Below are 24,897 nucleotides of genomic sequence, written 5' to 3' on the forward strand. Positions count from 1 at the left end.
TCTACGCACCGCAGGAGTGGCATGGAGAATCCGCTTTTGTAAAGGACTCCATCTATCAAGGCGTACCTTGCGGCCTTGTACACCAACCTCCGAGATTCGTTTTTATCCGCAGGCAAGGCTCCTTCCTCCAGGTACCTCTTGATTGGCTCGGTCCATGATTTCTTTGGGATGCTGATCATGTGCACATCTGCGCCTTCGATGCTGGGCTTTGGTAGTTACTCCACGGGTATTGATTCCAGGACATCACCATCCTTGGTAGATGCCAGCTTTGCGAGTGCATCGGCATGGGTGTTCTTTTCTCTGGGGATTTGCTCTATAGTGTATGCCACCATTCCTCCCAGATAACCTTTCACCTTCTCCAAATATGCTGCCATTTTGGGCCCCCTTGCCTGATACTCCCCCTTTATTTGGCATACCACCAATTGCGAGTCACTGAAAATATGAAGGCGCGTTACTTTCAATTCCTGGGCTAGACGCAGGCCAGCTAAGAGTGCCTCATACTCCGCCTCATTATTGGAGGCCTCAAACCCAAATCGGATTGCGCAGTACATTCTGTGTCCCTCGGGCCCGGTCATCATGATGCCCGCTCCCGATCCTCCTTCATTCGACGCCCCATCAACATGCAAACTCCATTTCTCTACACCTCCTAGTTCATCCTCCATAACAGGCTGCTCCCCTCCTTCATTCTGTCCTTCATTCGGCTGATGGGTGAACTCTACTATAAAATCTGCCAGCACCTGTCCATTGATGGAGGCCCTTGGGGTGTAGACAATATCAAACTGACTTAGCTCAATCGACCATTTCATTAGTCTCCCTGAAGTCTCTGGTTTATGTAAGACTTGTCTCAAAGGACTATCTGTTAAGACATCAATTGTATGCGCATGGAAGTAAGGCTTCAACTTCCTCGACGCCACTACTAGCGCATAGGCCAGTTTCTCGATCTCTGGATACCGGCTCTCCGCGTCCACCAGACGCTTGCTGATATAGTATACGGGCTGTTGTTGCTTCTTCTCTCCCTTAACCAGGGCTGCACTGATGGCATGCTCAGACACTGCCAAGTACAGGTACAGCTTCTCGCCCTTCTCTGGTTTTGCCAACAGGGGCGGCCTCCCTAGGTGCTCTTTCAACCTGACAAATGCTTCCTCACATCTTTCATCCCAAGCGAACTTTTTGCTCCCTTTGAGGATGTCGAAGAATGGGAGGCATTTATCGGTGGACCTTGAGATGAACCTATTAAGGGCCGCCACCCTTCCTGTTAGGCATTGCACCTCCTTCTTGTTTTTCGGTGGGCTCATCTCTATGAGTGCCTTTATCTTGTCAGGATTCGCCTCGATGCCTCTGGAATTGACCATGAAGCCCAAGAATTTTCCTGAGGATACCCCGAAAGTGCACTTGGCTGGGTTCAACTTCATCCGGTATTTCCTGAGCGTGTCAAACATCTCACCAAGGTCTTTGTTGAGCTCTGCTGCTACTTTGGTCTTCACAAGCATGTCGTCCACATACACCTCCATATTCCTTCCTATCTGATTGGCGAACATTTTATTCACCAACCTTTGATAGGTGGCTCCCGCGTTCTTAAGCCCGAAGGGCATCACTTTGTAACAGTATAGCCCTTTGTCTGTAATGAATGACGTGTGCTCTTCATCTACCGGGTTCATTGGGATTTGGTTGTATCCTGAGTAGGCGTCCATAAAACTTAGTAACTCATGCCCTGCTGTTGCATCTACTAACTGATCTATCCTGGGAAATGGGAAGCTGTCCTTAGGGCAAGCCTTATTCAAATTCGTGAAATCAACGCAAGTTCTCCACTTCCCGTCCGGCTTCGGCACGAGTACTGGGTTCGATACCCACACAGGGTAGAAGGACTCACGGATGAAACCGTTGGCCTTCAACTTATCAACCTCTTCCTTTAACGCTGCGTATCTTGTTGGATCTAGCGCCCGCCTTTTCTGCCTGACGGGCCTTGCTCCTGGGGAGATGTTCAGGTGGTGGCACATTACGCTGGGGTCTATACCCACCATGTCCTCATGACTCCATGCAAATACGTCTAGATTATCCTTCAAAAATCTTATCAATTCCTCCTTCACGTCACCTTGTAGGCTTCTCCCTATCTTCAATTTCCTTAAGGGTTCCTCTGTCACCGTAACCTCCTCCACTTCTTCTACTGGTTCTGCTCTTGCCTCGTCCACGACTCGAGGGTCCAGCTCCTGCGGACCCCTCGTGGGCATACATAGTGCCTCATGTACCACCATGGCCATTGGCTCACGCGGCTTTGCAGGCGTGCGGAGTGAGGTGTTGTAACACTCCCTTGCCTCCTTCTGCTCTCCTTTCATACTTGTGACCCCTCTTGGAGTCGGGAACTTGACAACTAAGTGATATATCGAAGTTATGGCTTTCAATTCTCTCAGGGAGGGCCTCCCTAATACCGCGTTGAAAGCTGATGCACAATCTACTACAACAAAGTTAGACATGACTGTAGTTTGACGGGGTTGCTCCCCCATGGTAAGTGTCAATTCTATCATCCCAAGGGGTTGCACCGAATCCCCTGTAAATCCGTATAGGGACGACTGGCAGGGCTTCAGGTGACGAATGCCCAGTCCCATCTTTTCTAAAGCAGGGCAATATAAGATGTCCACCGAGCTTCCGTTGTCCACTAGGACTCGATGCACACGCATATTCGCCAATTGGACTGTCAACACCAGTGGATCATTATGGGGAAAGTGTACCCCCCGTGCGTCCTCCTCAGTGAACGTTATAGAGTCGTTTTCCCCTTTGAAACTCTTCGGGGGGCGCTGTTCTAAACTCATGACACAGGGAGGCGGACTTCGTCGAGCCTCTCTTGCATATTTATCTCGTCCTTTCCTAGAATCTCCCCCAAATCCTGGGCCTCCAAAAATAGTGCGAACCTCCCCTTGTATTTCTGGGGCTCGCTCCTGTGCCTGGGGCGCTGTGGGCTCGTTTTCTGGCCTTTGCCTTTCTCTCTTGACATAGCGGCCTAAGTGCCCCCGGCGGATAAGCTCCTCAATTTCCTCCTTCAAGTGGATACACTCTGCCGTGGTGTGTCCAATGTCCTTGTGGTATTGGCAGTATTTACTGGGGTCCCTCTTGGACCGATCCTTTCTCATTGGTGGGGGCTTTTTGAAGGGCACTCGATCTTCGTTGGTGACGTAAATATGCTCCCTGGTGTCAGTGAGGTTCGTATAGTAAGTATAGGCCGTTGGCCTATGATCACCCCCTCGTTTGGTCTTCCTCTGCTGGTCATCTCTCGACCCCTCATACGTCCTCTTCTTCTTAGCTATATTCGGCCCGTCGTTAATTGGGGGCTTTGCGTGGGGCTCCTCCTTTCCGGCCTTCAGGTTTGCGTGGCCATCCTCCACACGGATGTACTTCTGTGCTCTTTCATAGAAGTCATCCAAGTCGGTGACTTCCCTCTTTAGCATGTTGTCCCACAACTTGCTCCTTGGGAGCACCCCAGCAGTAATGGCCATTTTTAACTCCCGGCGCCTTAGGCTCCCCACTTTTGCGGCCTCCATATTGAACCGGTGAATGTAGCTTTTTAGGCTCTCCTTCTCCCCTTGCTTCACGTTGGCCAAGCTGGTACCTGGCATCGTGTAGTCCCGCACGGCATGGTGCTGTTGGAGGAACTCGTCAGAGAACTGCTACCAGGACCTGATGGACCCTGGCCTTAGCCTTTTGAACCATTTGTAGGCGGGTCCTTTCAGAGTAACAGCGAAGCAATGGCACCTGGCACCACTTCCAATCCCCCTCAATTTCATGAGATCGTTAAACGCATCCAGGTGGTATTTTGGATCCGTGTTCCCTTCGTAAGGGGTCATATTGGGCTCTTTAAAATTGGTAGGGAGCCGGATTGCCTGAATTTCTCACACGAAGGGTGACTCATGGTCGAAGTCTTCCTCAAAGGCCTGGCCACCCGACGCGGTGACAATCTTGCTCTGCAAGCTCCGCATCTCCGTGTCTAAATCCTGCCTCCTTTTGCTGAGGGTGTCTCTCAGAGTGGATGGGCTAAGATCTGCCTTTCCCTTGCCTTCTCGAGGCGCCACAGGGGGTGTGGTCCCTTTGCCCGCCCTCTTCTTATTGAGCTCCTCCCACAAGTCTGGGGGCGTTCTTTTGGAGGTGACCTCATCCTCACGACGAGGGGCAGCGGTGGTTCTCGGCGCTGGCTTCTGGGCCTGCTTAGGCGGTTCGGGGTGATCATGTTGCTTCGCGCGGGGGGTGTTGCTAGTTGAGTGTCGGGTTCTTCCATCATCTACTGGCACAGTGGTCTCCACCCCATCCTTGCCTTTCTCCTTTCCCTTAGGCAAGGTTATGCTGGACTTACCCTGCAGTAGGCCGTTAAGGACCTCTTGCATGTTTTCCAAGGTAGTTTCTAACCTTTGGTTTTTACGGTGGAGCTCACGTATCTCCTCTTCGTAAAATCGGGACTTTGAACTCGAGCTCACGGAGTGGACCCGGGGGTGTTTTTCAGGCCTATGGGCAGAAGGGCCCAGGTCTTGCCGGCCGGAGTTCGGTGCCCGCGGCGGTTTTGGAGGAGGGAACTCATCAGCGTGCACCGGTGGTGCTCTGGGAGGACTCCCTCCAGGTGGAGCGGCCGGCGATGAGGCCACTCTGTCCCCTCCGTGAACCTCAGGGTCTTTCGGAGGCTCCACGTCCCTGGGTGGAGGAGCGTCCTTCATGGAGGCCTTCAGCTGGACTCTGTTTAGGTGAACCTCTACCTCCCGCGTCTCCCTCAGTCATTTCGAGCGTCTTGGCATCTTCTTCTTGTCGGAAACAATGGTGGAACAGTAGCTTGAAACTAACGTTCCCACAGACGGCGCCAAACTGTTGACGGTGAGAACTCGTCAACGAAGTTAAGTTGGAAAAATTATCAAATCAAGATCGCTAATTGGAAAGCTGTAAAAACTTGAACAATAACTCCAGAACAATGGTGTAACAATAATGGAGAAATCAATCTTTCATTCACACTTTAGGCTTAGCTACAGTAAAATTTCCAACCCCTTTCCTGGTGGTCTTAGAATCCCTTTTATAGTTGGCTCTAATGGCCTTAGGTACATAGTGGTCCAGGGGACCAGGAGGTACATACATACTGCATTAGGGGAGTGGCTCCAGAGGTGGTGATCGTACATCCCGTACTGGAGCAGGTGTCAGTACGATATCTCCACTACTTGTCTGTACCCATTTCTGATGCGTGGTGGCAGGCGTAGTGGCGCAGGAGGTCGTGGTGTCGGCTCTGTCCTATGGCCGTAGACGTACGGACCGTGGCTCTTCCCCCAGCAATCTTACTGGTACTGATATCCGTACTCAATACTAGGTCGTACAAATATGTCTTCATTCGACCCGTACGGGACCTCCTAAGCATAGGGGTCCTAAGGAGCAAGGAATGAGACCCTCGGTGTGAGGCGGAGATCTTGGGTCCTTGGCGCGAGATGCCTGAAGTCTCCCAAGATCACTCACAAATCTTGGCGATAGGTATGTGCCCCCATGTTTGACGTCTAAGGACGCATGACGAGACGCCCTGTTTGTGGCTCCCTTGACGGCGCGGCTCCCTAGTTGTTCAGGAGGCCCCTATCCCCTCGTAAGGCCAAACAAGGCCATGCTTGGGCAAGGCCACTTGGTTACTTCGGCCTATGGCGAGGCCCTTAGACGCGAGGCGGCTAATGCGAGACGGTGGCATGGGCTTAGCAGCCGAGCGAAGCCAGGGGGTGTTGCGCGCGCGGGGGCCGAGCGAGGCCACGGGGGCTCCGTGCGCGGGGGCCGAGCGGGGCGACGGGGCTCCATGCGCGGGGGCCGAGCGAGGCGACGAGGCTCCATGCGCGGGGGCCGAGCGAGGCAACGGGGCTCCATGCGCGGGGGCCGAGCGAGGCCACGGGGGCTCCGTGCGCGGGGCCGAGCGAGGCGACGGGGCTCCATGCGCGGGGGCCGGCGAGGCGACGGGGCTCCATGCGTGGGGGCCGAGCGAGGTCATGGGGCCATGCGCGAGGGCCGACCGAGGCCATGGGGCCATGGGCGAGGGCCGAGCGAGGCGACGGGGCTCCATGCGCGGGGGCCGAGCGAGGCCACGGGGGCTCCGTGCGCGGGGCCGAGCGAGGCGACGGGGCTCCATGCGCGGGGGCCGAGCGAGGCCATGGGGCCATGCACGGGGGCCGAGCGAGGCGACGGGGGCTCCGTGCGCGGGGGCCGAGGACCTCTCGTGACTCTCATATTTTGGCTTGGTGGAATTTGGGCGTCCACACTAACCACGGACAAGGAATTAACATCTCGGCTAACATGAATATGTTGATTTTGAGGGGGAAACAGAAGTAGGATACCCTGAGGATGGTGGTCACCGTAATGCACAGCCCGACCTGCAAGATGACTTGATCGCTCCCAGGAATAGAGCAGCTTCCGAGAACTTCCCCGGGAGACAACTGCAGCTGGATCTCTAAGATAATCTTAACACTCAGAGATGAGAAGCCATGCCCAACTAGAGGGTATGTCCAGCACAGAGTGCCAACCAAGATTACAACCCTCTCTGCTTGGAGTTGGAGAGTTTAAAAAGGATAATGCTGAAGATGGCCCGGAGATAGGGCCACAACTCTGACTTGGAGGATGAAGATGGGGAGCCCTATGCTTAACACATTGTTGAAGCCATGTTGCCTCGAGGCTTCAAGATGACAAACTTCACTCCTTACAATGGAGGCATAGATCCTTCCGACCATCTATCAAAGTTTAACAAATTGATGTTGGTACACTGCGCCTCTGAGGATGCCAAATGCCACATCTTCCTGTTAACCATGATGATACCAGCAGATGAATGGTTTAAGAAGTAGCAGCCAAGATCCATCCATTCTTGGACCCAAATCTCCACCGCCTTTCGAAGGCAATTTATAGTTGCTCGGAAGATACACTTCAAGGTCAATGCTCTGGCCAATATAAAGCAAGGACCTCTCGAGACCTTTAAGGAATACATCAAGCACTTTAAGGAGTCCAACGGTGATCCAATGTAAGCCCACATTAGAGGAGCAAGGGAGAGACCCACACGTGCGCGAGACTTACCCTATCTCCAACTTCTCTAGCATTATAAACAATCATTGAGGATTAACCTTGTTTAAGGGAACATCACTCTATCCCTGCCTGAAGCTCCTCCTCGAGCTCCTGATCTTCACGTTCTTTAGCTGCTCAAACAGCTTGAGCGTTCTCGAACTGCTTCTCCACCAGTCGCTAGTTAATATATTTCAATGGCTTGTCTATCAATGTAGTTAATCTGGTGTGTTGGACTTGTTGGAATTCCTATATTGTGTCAATTCCATGTTGCTAATGCATTGCCCTACCCGGAGAAGGCCTACGACCCTTGTGTTCTCCTCCGTGACCAGATGGCTCAGTTCCAGCTCTATGTCCGGGAGCCCTTCATCTCTTGTAGGTGATATTCGTACACCTTGACATAGGGAGTTCGGCAGAAAGGGCATGTATAACAAAAACTTCTAAGTATTGGATGAGTTATGAAAAAAGGAAAAATACAAAGAACAGACGAAAAAGATACTCACCAACCCTAGAAAACTCGAGTATAATGGTAGGATTTTTCTGTGTCAAGAAACCATTGGTGAAAAAGGAATCGTCCTTGTAATCTCACGCATGGTTCTCGTTATGGTGAGGAGCCTTGTATACCAGGTTGGGATGGGCATACTTCATTAAGGCACAGTGCCCGTCGAGGTCACTCTGCTTCTTCCTCAGCATGGTACGAAAGTTGTAGAAGTATAGGATCTCCGCTGGAGAAGGCTCTGGTCAATTCCTCCTCCGTTATAGGATGTACATTCCAGCAAGGACCATATATCTGTTGGGGGACAGCTGGAACAGGGTGATCCGCACGTACTTCAAGAAGTTAGCGAAGTACTGATGTAGTGGCAAGGTAGCTCTCGCCATCAAGTGGGATTGACTCCACGCCTCGAGGTCGTGTACACTATGATGTGCCCTATCCGATTCTCGGCAAAGGCACACTAAGAACTCATCTCCAATCCCATAATGCTTCATGATGCCCTCCAAGGCAAGAGGGTGCTTCAGTTTTTTGGGAAATTGTTCTGCTTCAAATCCCACAGCTTCGTACCTTTGTGTGGGGTGGGGAATGGGAGCTTCATTCACCTGCTCCTCTGTCATTCCAAGCTGCACCGACCTCTCCACTGCCAGGGAAAATTCTCGTACCACCAGCTCCTTTGTTGGTGCTTGGGCCTCCACCTGTCCAACCATTTTTCATCTACCTCATTTTATGGCCATGACAGTTATTTCCTCGTTTAAAGCATATAAGCCTTGTTGATGTAGGTGGTAGAGCTCCTCGGGCATCCGAGACAAAACCCAAGAAGTTAGCATTTTGACCGATGGAAAATGGGCCAACACACGAGAATCCCTAAGATAACTGCTCAGGGAGTGGAGGAGGAAAGTGATGCGTGTCGTATTGCGTACCAAATTTAACAAATATTTTATTTACTCTCAAACCAATTATTTAGTATAACGGCAAATAGAGGTCGAACCCAAGGGAACTATATTCAGTTTATTATTCACAAAAGCTTAACAAAGTTAAATTGGAAAGGGGGGTTTTGGAAAGTAAAAGTAAAAGCAAAAATTAAGAAAACAATTGATAGCAAGAAGAGATTAACAATGATTTTAAAGATGGTTAAGAACTATTCTCCACCTCAGACAGTCATGCAATTATATCAATAATGAATATTATTCCAATTCCCAATTAAACTATTAACCCTACAGATAACGCTTAAGCAGTCAATTATCTCAATCTCCCTATCACAATCAATTACGGCTAAGCGCTCAATAATTAATTCTTTTTACCAAACAACAAACCTATTAAGCATACGATTCATTTAATTTAGTAAAAGCATTAACAACAGTGGAGATAGGTTAATCTAGGCAATAAATCAATGAAGCATTTAATTCATTTAACCTAGGTTCTATTCTTCATCACAATCAACAATGTTTTTGACCACATCATCAATTGCAATTTATCACAAACACTTAGAATCCTAGACTATTAGGTGAATAGAAATTCTAAGATGACAGTAAATAATGCAAGCCCTAATTAGTTGTACACCCTAACAAGGAATCACAGTATTTCATACAATAGGCATAGAAGAATAGAAGCAATTTAACATTATGGAAATCAAGAACAATATTCACATCTCAAATCAAACATTCATGTCTGGGTTTTGAATAACCCTTAACCTAAAAGAAACTTAGCCAACAATCATGATTAAAAACATAACCAGAATCAAAGAATAAAAGAGTTTAGAGAAGAAGAAAACTATTGAAAAGGTTGAATGCGATCCTCCTTCTTCTCCTCCGCTCTCTCTGTGTTCCTCTCTCTAAAATTGTGTATCTAAAACTTAATTCACGAATATGACCTAATCCCCCTTTTATTTCCCATCTAAAAATTAAGAAAAATCGAATTTGGATTTGAATTTTAACGCGTGCCGCGGCAGCCATATTTCCTTGCCGCGGCACGAGACTTCAGATATGCGATATGGGCTTTGCGTGCCGCGGTATGCAACTTTCCTTGCCGCGGCACGAGACTCTCTGTTTCTCTTGTAGCGGCAGGGACTTTTCTCTGTAGCGGCAAGGACCTTTCTGATTTCCCTCGTAGCGGCAGGGACTTTTCCCTGTAGCGGCAAGCTTTCAGATTTCTGTACTTTTGTTCTTTTCTCGATTTTTCTCCTCTTTAACACTTTACTCCAATGGTTAGAATCCTACAAAATCATCATTCAACCAAAAATCATCAAAAATATACAATTATCCTTAAAAATAATAATTTAGATTAAATGAATCAAATTAACAAAACGATTCTAACTATCCCCAAACACACTAGTTATGAACACAAAATCTGATAAGTAGAAAGGTAAACTTTATACAAAAATATACTTATCAGAAAGTAATTCTAGAGAGAAATGAGTGTCCCATAAACCCTAAATTGGCACCCGAAGAACACCACTGGAAACTCAAGAACTTCGCCAGAATATAGAAAATTTCTAGATTCCAGTAGAATACCTAGAATGCCAAAAGATGAGAAAGAGCATGAATGGTCCATTTTGGCTAGTTTAAACACGAGTATGGATCTATACAGACTGAAAGAGATCAAAATGACCTCTAAATCCTAAAATCCCTAAGAGGCTCAAAATAAACTATGAAATCGACATGAACAAAAATTCAAAAAAGGATGACTTACTCGATATGAAACTCCGGTAAGTGCTTAGTTTGGTTCGAACGCGAAGATACTTGGTATGGTGTACCCAGAAGTATTTGGTTTCTCTCCAACCTTCCAGGGTCATCGATGAATAAATTCTGAGCCTGAAGAACTTTTTCTTGGCGAGAGGGTTTTACGAGCTTTGAAATGGGGTGAGTTTCGAATGTTAGCATAAAGGTTATTAGAGGCCAAGTTTTCAATTTATATTCTTGAACTTGGATGGGAAGCAATCAATCCCTGAACATTGATCACCTATGGAGTATGCACTCGAGAGTGAACCAATGATCTCGATTATCAAGGCACAAATAATGATCATAATGTGGGAAAAGGATGCCTCGGGTACAACGTGAAAGGACACCTCGGGTATGGAATAGGCATTTTGGGCATGGACAAGATCCCTCATTAGATGGCATTGGTTGATGGGCTCAACAATAGGGAGTCGACATGTGGCATCACCTTTTGGTGGGTAGCAAGCCTTGAAAAGCCCAAACGTCTCCCCCCGAATACTTCCCTTAAGATTACTCCTCTTGATCTAAGTTTCCAATGTCTGAGGATGAGTGAAGACTTGTGGGGAAAATGTTGTCTGTGTTTTCACCATGTGACACGTGGCAATCACTAAAGATTAAGTAAGCTTCACGAAAGATAATGAATCCCTGGTGAGCTCTCCTAGAGTTCCTCGAAGGGCAAGCCTATCTGTCGTGATCGTACACCGCCTCCAGAGAAGGATACTCTCAGGGAATTACACCTCGAAGACTACAATTATGATACCCTTCCTGTACTCTCTACTCTAGTCCCCCGGGCATGTGAGAACTATCCTCCGGGCCTTGAGTATAGAGCCATGTGTCAAGCGTAGAGACCCTGAACCATAAGCAGTTGTTTGACATGTTATTGTTACCTAAGTCGTGGTGTCGAGTTCGTACAAGCGACAAGCAGAATGTCTCACGACTCCGCCTGAAATGGAAAAACATCCAACTGCCCCTAGCACTATCAGGGACGTGTTATCCCAAAAATTTATGGATTGTAACCTCGTAAGTTGGACCGAGGAGATACGCCAGGCTCACTAGCTCCATAATCAGTGGAATGTATATTTTTAGCGTTAATACCCCACTAAGGGAGAATGTTTGTAACTAAATCCCCATCAAGGGAATTAATTTCCCTCAGCCATCTCTGAGAATGTTTGTAAATGATCCCGGAATGAATCCCTAATTTTGTATTCAGAGCATTGCAAATACACTGCCTAAACTCCATAGAATCATGAGACCCCCAAGCTTCCCAAATCCAAATACAAGTGACTCGTGGACTAGGGTTAATTAATAACCTGAACCACGTAAAAGCCCTGTGTTATTCTTGCATTCTCTTTAAACTTTATTTAATTAGTTGATAGCAAAAAAGACAGTCAACAAAGATCACATACCACATTGAGATGTTAACCTTCTCCCACTTACTATTTTAGAATATATGTGTTTATTAAAAGCATATAATTATAAAAGCATCTGTTTCTACAATTAAAGTGATCTAAATAATTACTCATTACATTCATCTAATTTTACTATAACACTTTTTAAATAAAGTTGGTTATCTTAAAAGGCCTATAATAATCATTGCCTATATTATGGTGCTATTTACCAAGTTTTAACTAATTTAAGACTTAGAAGTTTACATGCAATTGGTTTCAACAAAACAATTTATATAAACACTTAGGGAAATCCTAGGTAATCATGTTTCTAAAAGATGCATGATTAATGAAAACTGCGTGGGGTTTCATGAATGACATGTAATAGACTAATGCATGATCATGTTATCAATCAAACATTAATAAGCGTTTGTTTAATTAAATAAAATTAATAAATAAATAAAAAATAAATGGTGAACTGAGTACTAATGGGTTTCAGTTGTTTTCTAGACTCCAAACTATTTCCTTTTCTCTTAGGCCCACCTTCATTATTCTTAGAAATCCATTAGGCCTAATAATTCATTAGAAACTAATTTTCTAATTAATTTATTTAATTAAAACTAGTTTTTATTTAAATAACCATTTTTTCATCTTTTAATTCAGTTGAATTTAAATAATTAAAAGAATCAAATTCACATAATTATTTAAACTTAAGATAAGATCTTAACCAACTAAAAGATATTCTATTTTTTTAATAAAAATAAAACAAGATAATTGATTTTTTAAATTTAAGAAATTTAAAGAATTAATTAAATAAAAGATATTTATCACAAAATTAGGGTTTTTTTGGGCACCATTGGATGGTGCCCTAGGCTAGGTCTGGTGGCAAGGGCAAGCCCCCAAGGGCTCAGGTGGTCGCTGGAGAGTGTGGCGCCATTGGCTGGGCAGGTTGAGGAGCACACAAGCACAGGGCTCGGGCGGGCCGAGGAGCACACAGGCACGAGGCTCGGGCGGGCTGAGGAACACAACCAAGCGCAGGGCTCGGGGGAGCCGACGGGCATGCGCATAGGCTCCGGGTCGAGGAACTGCTTGGAGGCGTGCATGGGGCTCGGCGGCAGGTGCAACCTATGTAGCTCGAGCCATGGTGCTTGGGTCCTATCTCATTTTTCTTCTATCTCTATGATCTGAATTTTCAGAACAAAATTTCTAAAATAAAATTACAAAATTTTCTATGCCCTATATGACTTACACAAGATCTTAGAAATAATAAAATCAATTCCTAACCCAATAGTACCCTATAATTAACGATCAATCATTCAACCATACATTAAAAAAAAACATAACCATCCATTCAATATACATATCAACTTACATTTGAAAAATGCAAGAAACCCACACAACATTTAATGTATACATATATGCAGACTACTCTAGTACCAATTGTTGGTCTTAAATAGAAAAATATAAAAACATGCAGCAAAAGGTAGGGGAGGGGATTTTAAAATATGATTAATACCAGCCAGGTTCATACATATACATATACATTAAATTAATACATACAAGGAAATAGAGATTACATCTTAGAGCCTGTCAAGATTCATTGAGTCTTTTCGAAAAATCAACGATCTTCCTATCCTAGCGAAAGCTCACACCTAGCCTTCCAAGTCATTCCTCTAACACACAATGACGCGTGTGGGCATGTATGATTCACTAGTTGATTTTTAGGCTCTCTAGATATTGTCAATGTAAGCCACATTGAGATATTGACATTCTCCCACTAACTATTTTAGAATATATTTGTTTATTAAACTAATCAGTTAATTCTAAATTAATTACTAGTTTATTAATAACTCTATGAATGTAATTAATTACAAAAATCTTATAATTATAAAAGAGTATGTTTCTACATATAAAGTGATCTAAATAATTACCCATTACACTCATCTAACTTTACTAAAACACTTTTTAAATAAAGTTGGTCATCTTAAAAGCCTTATAATAACTAGGGGCTTGGTGCAAAATGACTCTTAATTGCAACAACCCTCAAAACATACAAGACCAAATCATGCAAAAATTTAAAACTTTTTACTTTTAACTCATTGTACCAAAAATCCATATAAAAAAACTTTTAAATGATCATGTGCTCACACTTTTAGTTTAGCAAACAGAATTACAAATACTCTTTTACAGAGTTAAAGCAAAACAAATGTCATAAAAGAAATAACAAGCTCCTAGCGTTTCTTGTCAAAATGGTGTTCCATCAAAAACCTCCCAAGGTCGGGACATATGTACATATCCACAAGCAGACTCTGGCGCTCACTGCTCCACTTTGATTTTGCACTTACCTACAACCTGAAACAACTAGGTAAGCAAAAACGCTTAGTAAGAACAGCCTTGCACACAAATATATTAAACACAGTAACGAGTTTCCCTAAGGAAGTTACCGCTACCGGTCATTAGAGTATTGGATAAATTCCAATCCTATCATACAATTCTCAATAATAGCCCTAATAGAAAATCAAGCACATTGGTTGTGCCCAACAACCAATGTTCATACATATCAAAACCACATGCATTTAGAAATCTCAGACATTCAAGATATGTAACCATATCCTAAATAAATACTCTGGTTGTTTCTAACAACCGAGTTCACACATAGCATGATAACTTGCACTTAGAAAATTCTCAGAACATACAATATATCACTCACATTGTAATATCCTGCACTGAGAAGATTCTCAGAATATTCAAATATATATAACACACATCATGAATAAGCAATTAAATCATCAGTAAGGGATCATGGCATCAACTCGGTTCCACCGTTAAGGTCCTAGCTCCAACTCAGACTTTATTACCATTGTCCTGGCTCCAACCTGGACTATATATTCACCATGTTCTAGCTCTAACTCGAACTATATATTCTTACCATGTCCTGGCTCCAACCCAGACTATATTATTCAAAGGTTCTGGCTTCAACCCGAACCTACTTACCATTTAGCCTCAGAATGCCAAAGCATTGCAAGAGTAGGCATTAAGTATACCCTGGTCTTAATGACCCAAACAAAACTAGTGTAATCTACTACTACAAGGACACACTAGTATATTCATGTTGTAGCCAAGAAAGAGAAAGGCTAACTTACTTGGAGTCCTTAGTTCCCAGATGGATCTTTTAACTCCGCTATCTACTTTTCCCTTCGCGGTTACTGTAATTAATACACTGTACTTGGATCAAACTATGGCATACTCGTATAGCTAATATTCTATGATAGCTACATTCACTAAAGTTATCTTAGAGACTCTATACTAAAATTTCTCTTATACACTTTACAGCACATAAGACTAGATTCTGCTTTAATCAATTTATGGTTTCCTGAGAAAAATCGTCCTTTCAAAATTTCATAATTTTTGGGATGGAAGAACGCATTCAAATTTTTAAATCAACTTGGGCAGTGCCTGCTGCCCAGAAGTTTTTCCCAGATTTTATGGTAACTTTGAAAATTTATTTCTCTTACACTGTAGCCCAATTATTTATGAAATTTTACCAAGATCTTTTCTCATATTTAATTTAGTTTCTCTCAAAATTTCATAATTTTTAGGATAGGAGAACCCATTAAAAAATGTAATACAATCTGGGCAGTGTTTGTTGCCCAGAAATTTCGTTTTCAGATTATTAGGGCAAACTTTGTAAAACCATTACTCTATAACCATTTTTTATTTTCCCCTATACATTTTTTGTGATCCTTATTCATATTTAAACTAACATTTTACCAAATTTCATGGCTTTTGGCTTAGTAAAACGTGTTCAATATTCAAAACAATCTGGGCAGTGCATGTTGCCAAGAAATTTTCCAGATTGCATCAAGATGCCAAATAGTTCATAACTTAGGTTTGAATTTGAAACACCTTTTTTTTATTTTACAAAGCCTAAACTCAAGTACTCATCTAGAACTATGCAACCATACAAATTATTTCCACAAACAGAAGTAGTAGGGTATGATCTAACCCATTGGAATTCAAACCATGAAAACTTGGCAGCATGCATTTTTACACATTCTAGCAAAAATAAACACAACTATCTAAACCCTAGCCACATGAATGCATGCAAATCAACCAATCTAACCCTCAAGCATAAAATAACTTCAAAAACCAACAAAATAACCTATACAACCAGATCTAACATCATTAACCAAAAACAACTCAAAAACCAACCAAAAACTCTACCTTTGCAGTTCTAGCTTGGAGATGAGATTCCTTAGCTTGTCAAACATCCTCCTTGGATTCTATACACTTAAACCAAGCCCCAAAGGTTTCACATGACTATTTTTAAAAGAGTGTTAGTGTAGAAGATGGAGATGAGTAGAAAAATCACCAAAACTTTAAAATCCTTACCTTTGTTCTCACTAAAACATCAAAAAGTTTCAAATCTTGAGTTCTTCTTAGAACAAACTTCCCTTTAGTCCTAGAACACAAGATCCATGCCATGCATGGATATTAGAATCACATGCATGCATAGTAAAACCCCTTAGGATTTTGGGTTTGAAAGAAAAGGAGATGGAAAAAGAATGTACCAGGGTTCGAAACTTACACTTGCTTAGATATCTCTTGAGTTTCTTCCTTCTTCAATGGGGAGATGAGTGCTTAGATTTTAGGAGAGGGAAGAGTTACAGCTGTGGAGATTGAGGGGGTAGGGTTTGGGGTTTGAGAGAGAAAAGTGGAAGAGAGAGTGTCTCTTTTTTTTTTTTTTTGAGAGAAAAATAATTGTGAGAGAAAAATTATTACACCCTTAGCTTGTAAATAGGGTAAGACTCTTACACTTCTCTTAGGGATAGGTGTCCTAGCTCTTGAGAGCCCTAGGACTAGCCTTTCCACCCACCCCTTTCTCTCTCCTCATTTGGAAATGATTAAAATGCCCTTCTTCCTTTTAACTCACTTCTAATGCACTCAAGGGCCCTTTGGTAATTTCACTGTCCAAATTTAACCAAATTTTTACCCTATTGTTTTTAAATATCTCCAAGCTAAATTAAATAAAATAAATGTGACCAAAAATAAAATTTTGTCACATAACACATAATTTTGGTAATTTACTCAAATTGACCAAAATGCCCTTAGAGGCTCGGGCAAGAATTTCCATTCTTAAGCCCAATAGATTTGAATTAAATCCTCAATCAATTTTTCTTAATTTTATTGGCTGGGCTGTACAGTCCCAGTTGCTAAATATTTTTATGCCACGGTATTCCTCATTTTACCTAATCTGAGATTTTTCTGTTATTAGGGTTTGCTCCTCTGTCCAAGACCAATTGCCTTTGCATAGGCCTAAACCCTTTACCAAATTAGCACAACGGCTATAAAATTCACAAAATAACATAATTCCACATAATATTATTTATTGAAATAATATTTCACATAATTCTTCACTGGCTCCAACTGGCTACTAACGGGTGTTCACAACATAGGATGTTACAATACCTACAATTTATAAGAGTTTCGTCCCCGAAACTCAAAACAGATGGGGTCGTTCCAATCCAAAATCGTGACCAGTTTTTCCTCATAGCTTAGCTGAGGATCTATGTTAAGTTCATCGTAACTTAGCACATTAGTGGGGTCGTTAACATACTTCCTTAAGGTTAACACATGGAATACGTTGTGAACTCTAAAAAATGCGGGTGGTAGGGCTAGTCGGTAAGCCGCCTTCCCAATGCGTTCTAGAACCTCAAATGGTCTTATGTATCTAGGGCTTAACTTGCCCTTTTTCTCGAACCTCATAGATTCTCTCAGTGGAGCTATCTTCAACAGTACCTTGTCCCCAACTTCAAATTCTAATGGTGTCTGACGATGATCAACATATTTGCGTTGTCGATCTATAAAGGTCTGTGATCTTTGACAGATTGATCTAATGTCTTTCGTAGCTTGGTCTACCTCTTCTGATCCCAAGCATTTCCTCTCACCAGTCTCATGCCAGTGGATTGGAGATCGACACTTTCTTCCATATAGTGGCTTGTATGGAGCCATCTTGATCAATTCATGGTAACTGTTGTTGTAGGAGAACTCAATTAATGGGACTTTTCCACTCCAGGATCCTTAAAAATCCAGCACGCAAGCTCTCAACATGTCTTCCAAGGTCTGAATCGTTTGTTCACTCTAGATATCCGTCTGTGGATGGAAGGCAGTACTAAACTTGAGTTTAGTTCCCAATCCCATTTGCATTCTTCTCCAAAACTCTGAGGTAAATCGTCCATCACGATCGGTCACTATAGAGATGGGAACCCCATGTAATCGCACTATCTCAGCAATGTACAAGTTTGCCAACTTATCTACACCATCTGATGTCTTAATGGGTAAGAAATAAGCAAATTTTGTCAATCTATCCACGATAGCGCAGATTGCATCGTTCCCCTTCAGAGTGTGTGGCATCCCGGTAACAAAGTCCATGGTGACCATTTTCCATTTCCACTCAGGGATCTCTAGCGGCTGTAATAACCTTGCAGGTCGCTGATGCTCCGCCTTGGTTTGTTGACATGTCAAACAGTGTCCCACATACTTCGCTACATCTCTCTTCATTCCTACCCACCAAAAGTATCTTTTGAGATCCTGATACATCTTTGTGGTTCCCGGGTGCATAGCGTAAGGAGTATTATGAGCCTCATAAAAGATTTGTTTCTTGATCTCCTCATCACCAAGCACGCGTAACCTACCCTTGAAACCCAACACTCCATCCTCCGAGACATGAAACCCTGGTCACACGTCTTTCGTAGTCTCATGCAACAGTCGTTGGGTCCACGAATCTGCAAGCTATCCCCCTTGGATAGCTTCCATGATCGTGGGTTGCAGGGATAACTTTGCCAATCTTCTCACTGCTATCTCCAAATCCAATTTGGATATATCAGTTTGTAGTTCTTGCGGTATTTCTTTCACCGAAATTACATAAGCCATTGGTTGTTGACTCAACACGTCAGCTACTTTATTAGCCTTCTTTGTGTGGTACAATATATCGCAATCGTAATCGTTGAACAATTCTAACCACCTCCATTGTGTCATGTTTAACTCTTTCTGGGTGAAGAAATATTTCAGACTCTTGTGATCCATGTATATGTCGCAGTGGATCCCATGGAGATAGTGTCTCTAGATCTTCAATGCGAACACTACCACGGCTAACTCCAAGTCATGAGTTGGATAGTTTTTCTCGTAACTTTTCAGTTGTCGAGAGCCATATGCGATCACTTTCCTGTGTTGCATTAATACGACTCTGGTTCCCTAACCTGATGCATCACTGTAGATGGCATAACCCTCTGTGCCTTTTGGGATAGTGATCACTGACGCACTTGTTAATCTGGTTTTTAACTCTTGTAAACTCTGTTCGCACTTGTCTGTCCACTCAAACTTGATGTTCTTCTGGGTCAGTGCGGTCATAGGCATAGCTATTTTGGAGAAAACCTCCACAAAACGCCTGTCATACCCTGCCAGACCCAAGAAACTACGGACCTCTTGTGCGTTCTTTGGGGCTTTCCATTGTTTCACTGCTTTGATTTTGGCCGAATCAACTACAATCTCGTCTCCTGACACCACGTGTCCTAGAAAACTCACTTGAGTCAACAGGAATTCTCACTTGGAGAACTTGGTGTACAACTTTTTCTCACGCAATCGTTGTAAGTTCCAGGTGTTGAGTGTGTTCTCCCTGGTTTCATGAGTATATGAGTATATCATCTATAAACACGATCACAAATTTGTCTAGATACTCACCCAGTACCCTTTGCATATGATCCATAAATGTCGCGGACGCATTGGTGAGTCCAAAAGACATAAACACAAACTCATAGTGGCCATACCGAGTTCGGAATGCGGTCTTGGGAATATCCGATTCCTTGACCTTCAACTGGTGGTATCCGGATCTCAAGTTGATCTTTGAAAATACCAATGCTCCCTGTAGTTGATTGAATAGATCATCAATTATGGGCAACAAGTATCGGTTCTTGATCGTCACTTTGTTGAGTTCGCGGTAGTCTATAAACATTCTCATTGAGTCGTCTTTCTTTTTCACGAATAGTACCGGGGCACCCCAAGGAGAATGACTTGGTCGTACAAATCCTTTATCCAGGTAGTCTTGTAATTGCGCTTGTAGTTCTTTGAGCTCTGCCGATGCCATCTGGTATGGTGCCTTTGAAATAGGTGCAGTTCCTCGAATTACCTTGATCTCAAACTCGACTTCCCGATCTTGGGGTAGCCTTGGAAGATCCTCAGGAAACACTTCCGGAAATTTTCACACCACTATTACCTCAATTCGTGGTAGCTTAGACTCCCTATCCTTGTCTATTACGTTTGCCAGGTAGCCGATACATCCATCGTCCAGTAATTTCCTAGCCTTCATGGTGGAGATTATAGTGAAATTCTTCTCGCAGGTTGTGCCTTGGAACATGAACGTTTCTTCACCAAATGGGTTAAGAGTTACCTTTTTTCGTTTGCAATTTACCACCGCCGTGTATTTCATTAGCCAATCCATACCAAAATAATATCATACTCATGTAAATCTAAAACTAGCAAATCTACGGTCAACTCCCGACCTTCTACCCCAAAGGTAAGGATATTCCACATACATTTGCCATAGGCTCAGGCTTTCTGTCTATCTTATCAACATAAGATGTAGCAATAAAATAATGGGATGCACCAGTGTCCATCAATTCATATGCTGAGTTATTAGCAATCAGAAGCTAACCTGACACCATGTCAGAAGTCCCACCTCCCTTATCACCCTAGGTGAGTGCATAGACTCGTGGTGCAGTTCCTACTGGCTTTGGTTAGTCGTTTCCTCCCTTCTGATTATGAATCGAGTAGTGCTTAGAGAAATGACTCGGCCTTCCACAGGTGAAGCAGTTGTTGTTGTTGCACTTGGCTGGGTGGCCCCGATTGCATTTGTTGCACTGCGTCCGATAGTTGTTTTCTCTCTTTGGCTGTTTTTTGAAGTTCAAACTTCGACTTGGTGTCTCCATCCTTCGTTTATTATTTCCACCATTAGGAAACTGGGAGTTTCCTAGAGTCTTGGTCTTCCCCATACTTTGATTGCCTATAGATGCAACCCTCCCAAAAGATCTGCTCTGGTTGTTAGAGTATCTTCCTTGGTCATTTGGAACATATGCTCATTCTTTAGCTCTGTAGGGCTCCTTATTTTCTTGTACTAACTAGGACTCTTGGTAGATTGCTCACTTTATGACTTCATCATAAGTGTCCGGGCTGGTCTTCCCGGTGTCCACAAACAGAGCTATCTCTCTTTTCATCCCTTTCATGAATTTGCGTACTTGGTTGGCTTCAGTGTGTACTAGGTCCGGAGCAAATCTTGAGAGTTGGTCAAACTTTCACACGTACTCTTGTACACTAGATGACCCTTGGACTAGGTTGGCGAACTCAACCACCTTTTGATCTATTACCGTCTGGTTGTATTACTTGGCATTGAACGTGATCAGGAATTCTTCCCATTCCATCTGTCGAACGTCACGCCCCTTCCTAACAATATCCCACCAGATGCAGGCATCCTTCCTCAACATATACACCACACAGATTACCTTTTCCCTTTCGGTAGCTGCCACAAAGTCAAATATTCTCTCTCACATGCTGACTTACTCCTTTACCATCAAGGGGTCCGAAGTTCCTTCAAACACAGGTGGATTTTTCCTGCTAAATCATTTCAAGATCGGTTTCAGCTGTTCTGTTCTAGATGCATCAGCTAGTGGGTTTGCTCCCACCAGTGGATCTTCTTGCACTGGGAATTCTTGTTGTTCGGGAACGTCTTCCCGAGGTGCTGGGGGTGTGGGGTTGTGTGGCACTTCCGGGAATCTCCATATCAATGTCTCGAACATCTCAGCGTTTGCCACATTCTATTCCTGCACAGTCCTTCTCAAATCCTCTATCTGAGTTGCCAAATTTGGTTACGGCTGTGCTCTTTATCCTCGGCCTCTCCCTTGGCCTCAACCCCTTCCTCTGCCTTGGCCACGACCTACATCTTGGTCAACAACCGCTCGCTCGACTGGGTCTAGTGGATTAACAGCTCGACCTCCCCTGGCTCGAGTGTTAGGCACCATTGCGAGTCTTTATACAACAATGTTTAAAACCTTTTAGTATACAAGTTTCCTATGCACAAGGAAAAGGAAGGAAAATAATAACGATTCAACTCAAAACATGTAGTCATGACATTCAAGGCAATAACCTAGCAATACAAAATGATCACGAAAGATCATGCTATAAGGTTTCAGTCAGCAGAACAATAAACACTAAAGAAGAGAACCCTGACTATATGTTGGGTTTCTACAATTGTCTGCTACAACTACACAAAATCCCTACAATTTAGCAGGACTGGAAGGTCTTTATAAGAAATATCAACAAGACCCTCACAATATAACCTAATCTAGATCATCTATCAACATATCTAACTCTACGTTGGTATGCTCGTCCGTCTGCTCGGGATGCTCCTCAAGCTCTACCGTCCAGCCTTGAGATATGCCCAAACGCCAGCTTGAGCTCCATACGGAAATCGTCCCATGTGATGCGAACCAGATGCCAACATCAGTGGTGGAACCACACCTGGGCCGCACCTCTCAGACAAGTGTTGGCAAACCACATTCTCTGTTTCTCAGGTGTGTTGGCCCTATCGAAAACTTTGATCATGTACTGCGTCCATTGCCAAACGGAACGCTGATGTCATTGATCGTACTCGAAGCTTCGAGGATTCTTGTTGTTAAAGAGTCTATAGTAATCGACCCTAGACGTAAGGATCATGGGTAGGATCTCTATCACATGGTCACTTATCTCAGGTATATCTTCCATAACCAACACTTTATAGAATTAAGGTAAACAAAAGAAAGCAAATGAAACAGATATGAAAAGACAGTACTTACAGTGAGTGTTGGTCTATTTTGCAGAATTTACATGTGGGTTTGTCTACAGAATCGGCTCAACTCGTGCTCTAATACCACTTGTAAAAACCCTCAAAACATACAAGACCAAATCATTCGAAAATATAAAACTTTTTACTTTTCACTCATTTTACTGAAAATCCATATAAAAAAACTTTTAAAAGATCATGTGGGCACACTTTTAGTTGCACTCAATCAATATGAGTATTGATTGAGTGCAAATATCATAGAATATTAGCTATAAGTGTATGCCATAGTTTTATCTTAGTACACTGTATTAATTACAGTTACTGCCAAGGGGAAAATAGTTAATGATATTAAGGATTCTGCTAGAAGCTAAGGAATTCGGGTAAGTTAGCCTTTCCCTTTCTTGGCTATAACATGAATATACTAGTGTGTGCTTGTAGTAGTATATTACACTAATTTTGTTTGGGTCATTAAGACCAGGGTATGCTTGATACCCATATTTGCAATGCTTATGCATTCTGTGGCTTAATGGCAAGTGGGTTCAGGCTGGAGTCAGAACCTTGGTGTAACACCGTTCGGGTTGGAACCAGAACCTTGGTGTAACTCCTTCTGGGTTGTAGCCAGGACATGGTAAAATATAGTTCGGGTTGGAGCTAGGACAAGGGTAAGACATAGTCTGGGTTAGAGCTAGGACAAAAATGAAATGGTCTGGGTTGGAGCCTGGGCAACGGTAATATAGTCCGGGTTGGAGCCAGAACATTAAGAGTGAATTTGGATTGGAGCCAGGATCCTTTGTCTTTGTTTGAATTAATTAAATTGTGTAATTATATATCATGAATGTTCTGGGATCTTCTAAGTGCAGGTTTTACTATATGTGTGAAATTGGTTGTTAGGTACAATCGAAGTGTTAGTTGTTGATATATGGATATTATTTGAGAAAATTGTATGATAGGATTGGAACTTATCCAATACCCTATTGACCGGTAGTGGTAACTAACCTATGTCAACCCGTTATCAAGGTTTAGTATACTTGTGTTGTAAGGCTATTCTTATTAAGCTTTGTTACTTACCTAGTCATTCATGGTGTAGGTAAGAGCAAGATGGAATGGTGAGCGTCGGAGTCTGCTTGCGGATATGTACATGTCGCCCGACCTGGGGATGGCTTTGATGGATCACCATTTTGAAAAGACAAAGTTGAAAACTCAATATGACTTTTGGGATAATTACTATATTATAACTCTTTGGATAATTACTTGTACTTCAGTTTGCTAAACTAAAATTGTGCACACATAATCTTTTAAAAGTTTTTTTATATGGATTTTCGATAAGATGAACTAAAGCAAAAGTTTTTAATTTTCTACAAAATTTTGGTCTTGTATATTTTTGGGTTTTTACACCACCAACTGGCTTAAGTGTCGTTCCCACAGCTGGTTTCGGTAGCGTTCCCACAGTTGGCATCAGTACCATTCCCCTAACTGGTTTTAGTATCACGCCCTCCGGCTATAGAGCAGCTCCCACTGGATACAATGTTGTTGTACCCCAATATAAATACGAATTGAATTACTCAGCACGGGGAACAGCTGACAGACAAGTGTATGAAGAAAGCATACAAATAGAACATCTAACTAACTCTGGAGTGAGCAGCTCAAGTCAAACTTGACAACTTACGACAACCAGTTAGTCTCCAGATCGCCTCTTATGCCAACAACTTAGTTCGAGATGCACGATAGTCAAATCGCCTTTGTGAAACTCTGAACGTGACCCGTGTTAGTTCAGATTAGTTCTTCGACATCCAGCTCGAAGAAAGTGTTAATGTAACGCCCTAGATAGCCAAAACCATTACACTGTGTGTTTTAAATAGTGTTAGGCTCTCTAAACGAACCTGTTGGCCATAAACGTGTAACTAAACATACTTAACGGTTTAGGGTTAAAATTTTTGGTCAAAATGAATAACCATTTCATTAAAATGTTTACGTTCATACATGGGATCCCAAAATAACTTTTAAAAGGCTAATTACAATTCAAAAGTTACAATAAGCCAACCTAAGTGGCAAAATAGGGTTTAAGCCTAGTTCCTCTGAGAAACCCCAACCGTGGTGGTCGAGCAGCCACATATGTATATATCGCCACCGAAGCTCTCCACCTCATGGCTGGTCTAGCTATTCTTTCCCCTTACCTGCACCACATAGCATCTGTGAGCCAAGACTCAGCAAGAAAACTTAAGCATGCTCATAAGCAGTTAATGACATATAACAGAATCATAATAAGCATTCCTAGTAGTAATAACCCTACTCATGCATGTATATTATTTAGGTAAGTGACTGTAGCGTCACATCTGGCCCGTTGCCCTAAATACATGACCATAAAGTCACCCCGGGGCTGCTGCTCTAAATAACTGA

At 43.2% G+C, this 24,897-nt stretch overlaps 1 protein-coding gene across 1 annotated transcript in view; it reads left to right on the forward strand.

Annotated features, from left to right (window-relative positions):
* LOC133825250 (uncharacterized) overlaps positions 1–16,944 on the forward strand; it is a 30,859-nt gene extending 13,915 nt beyond the window's left edge. The window contains exon 4 of the mRNA XM_062258216.1: positions 16,906–16,944. Coding sequence (XP_062114200.1) covers positions 16,906–16,944 — 39 coding nt within the window. The remainder of the gene's footprint in view (positions 1–16,905) is intronic.
* The last annotated feature ends 7,953 nt before the right edge of the window (positions 16,945–24,897 follow it).

Source organism: Humulus lupulus, chromosome 3, assembly GCF_963169125.1.
Source record: "Humulus lupulus chromosome 3, drHumLupu1.1, whole genome shotgun sequence".
NCBI classification, from domain to species: domain Eukaryota; kingdom Viridiplantae; phylum Streptophyta; class Magnoliopsida; order Rosales; family Cannabaceae; genus Humulus; species Humulus lupulus.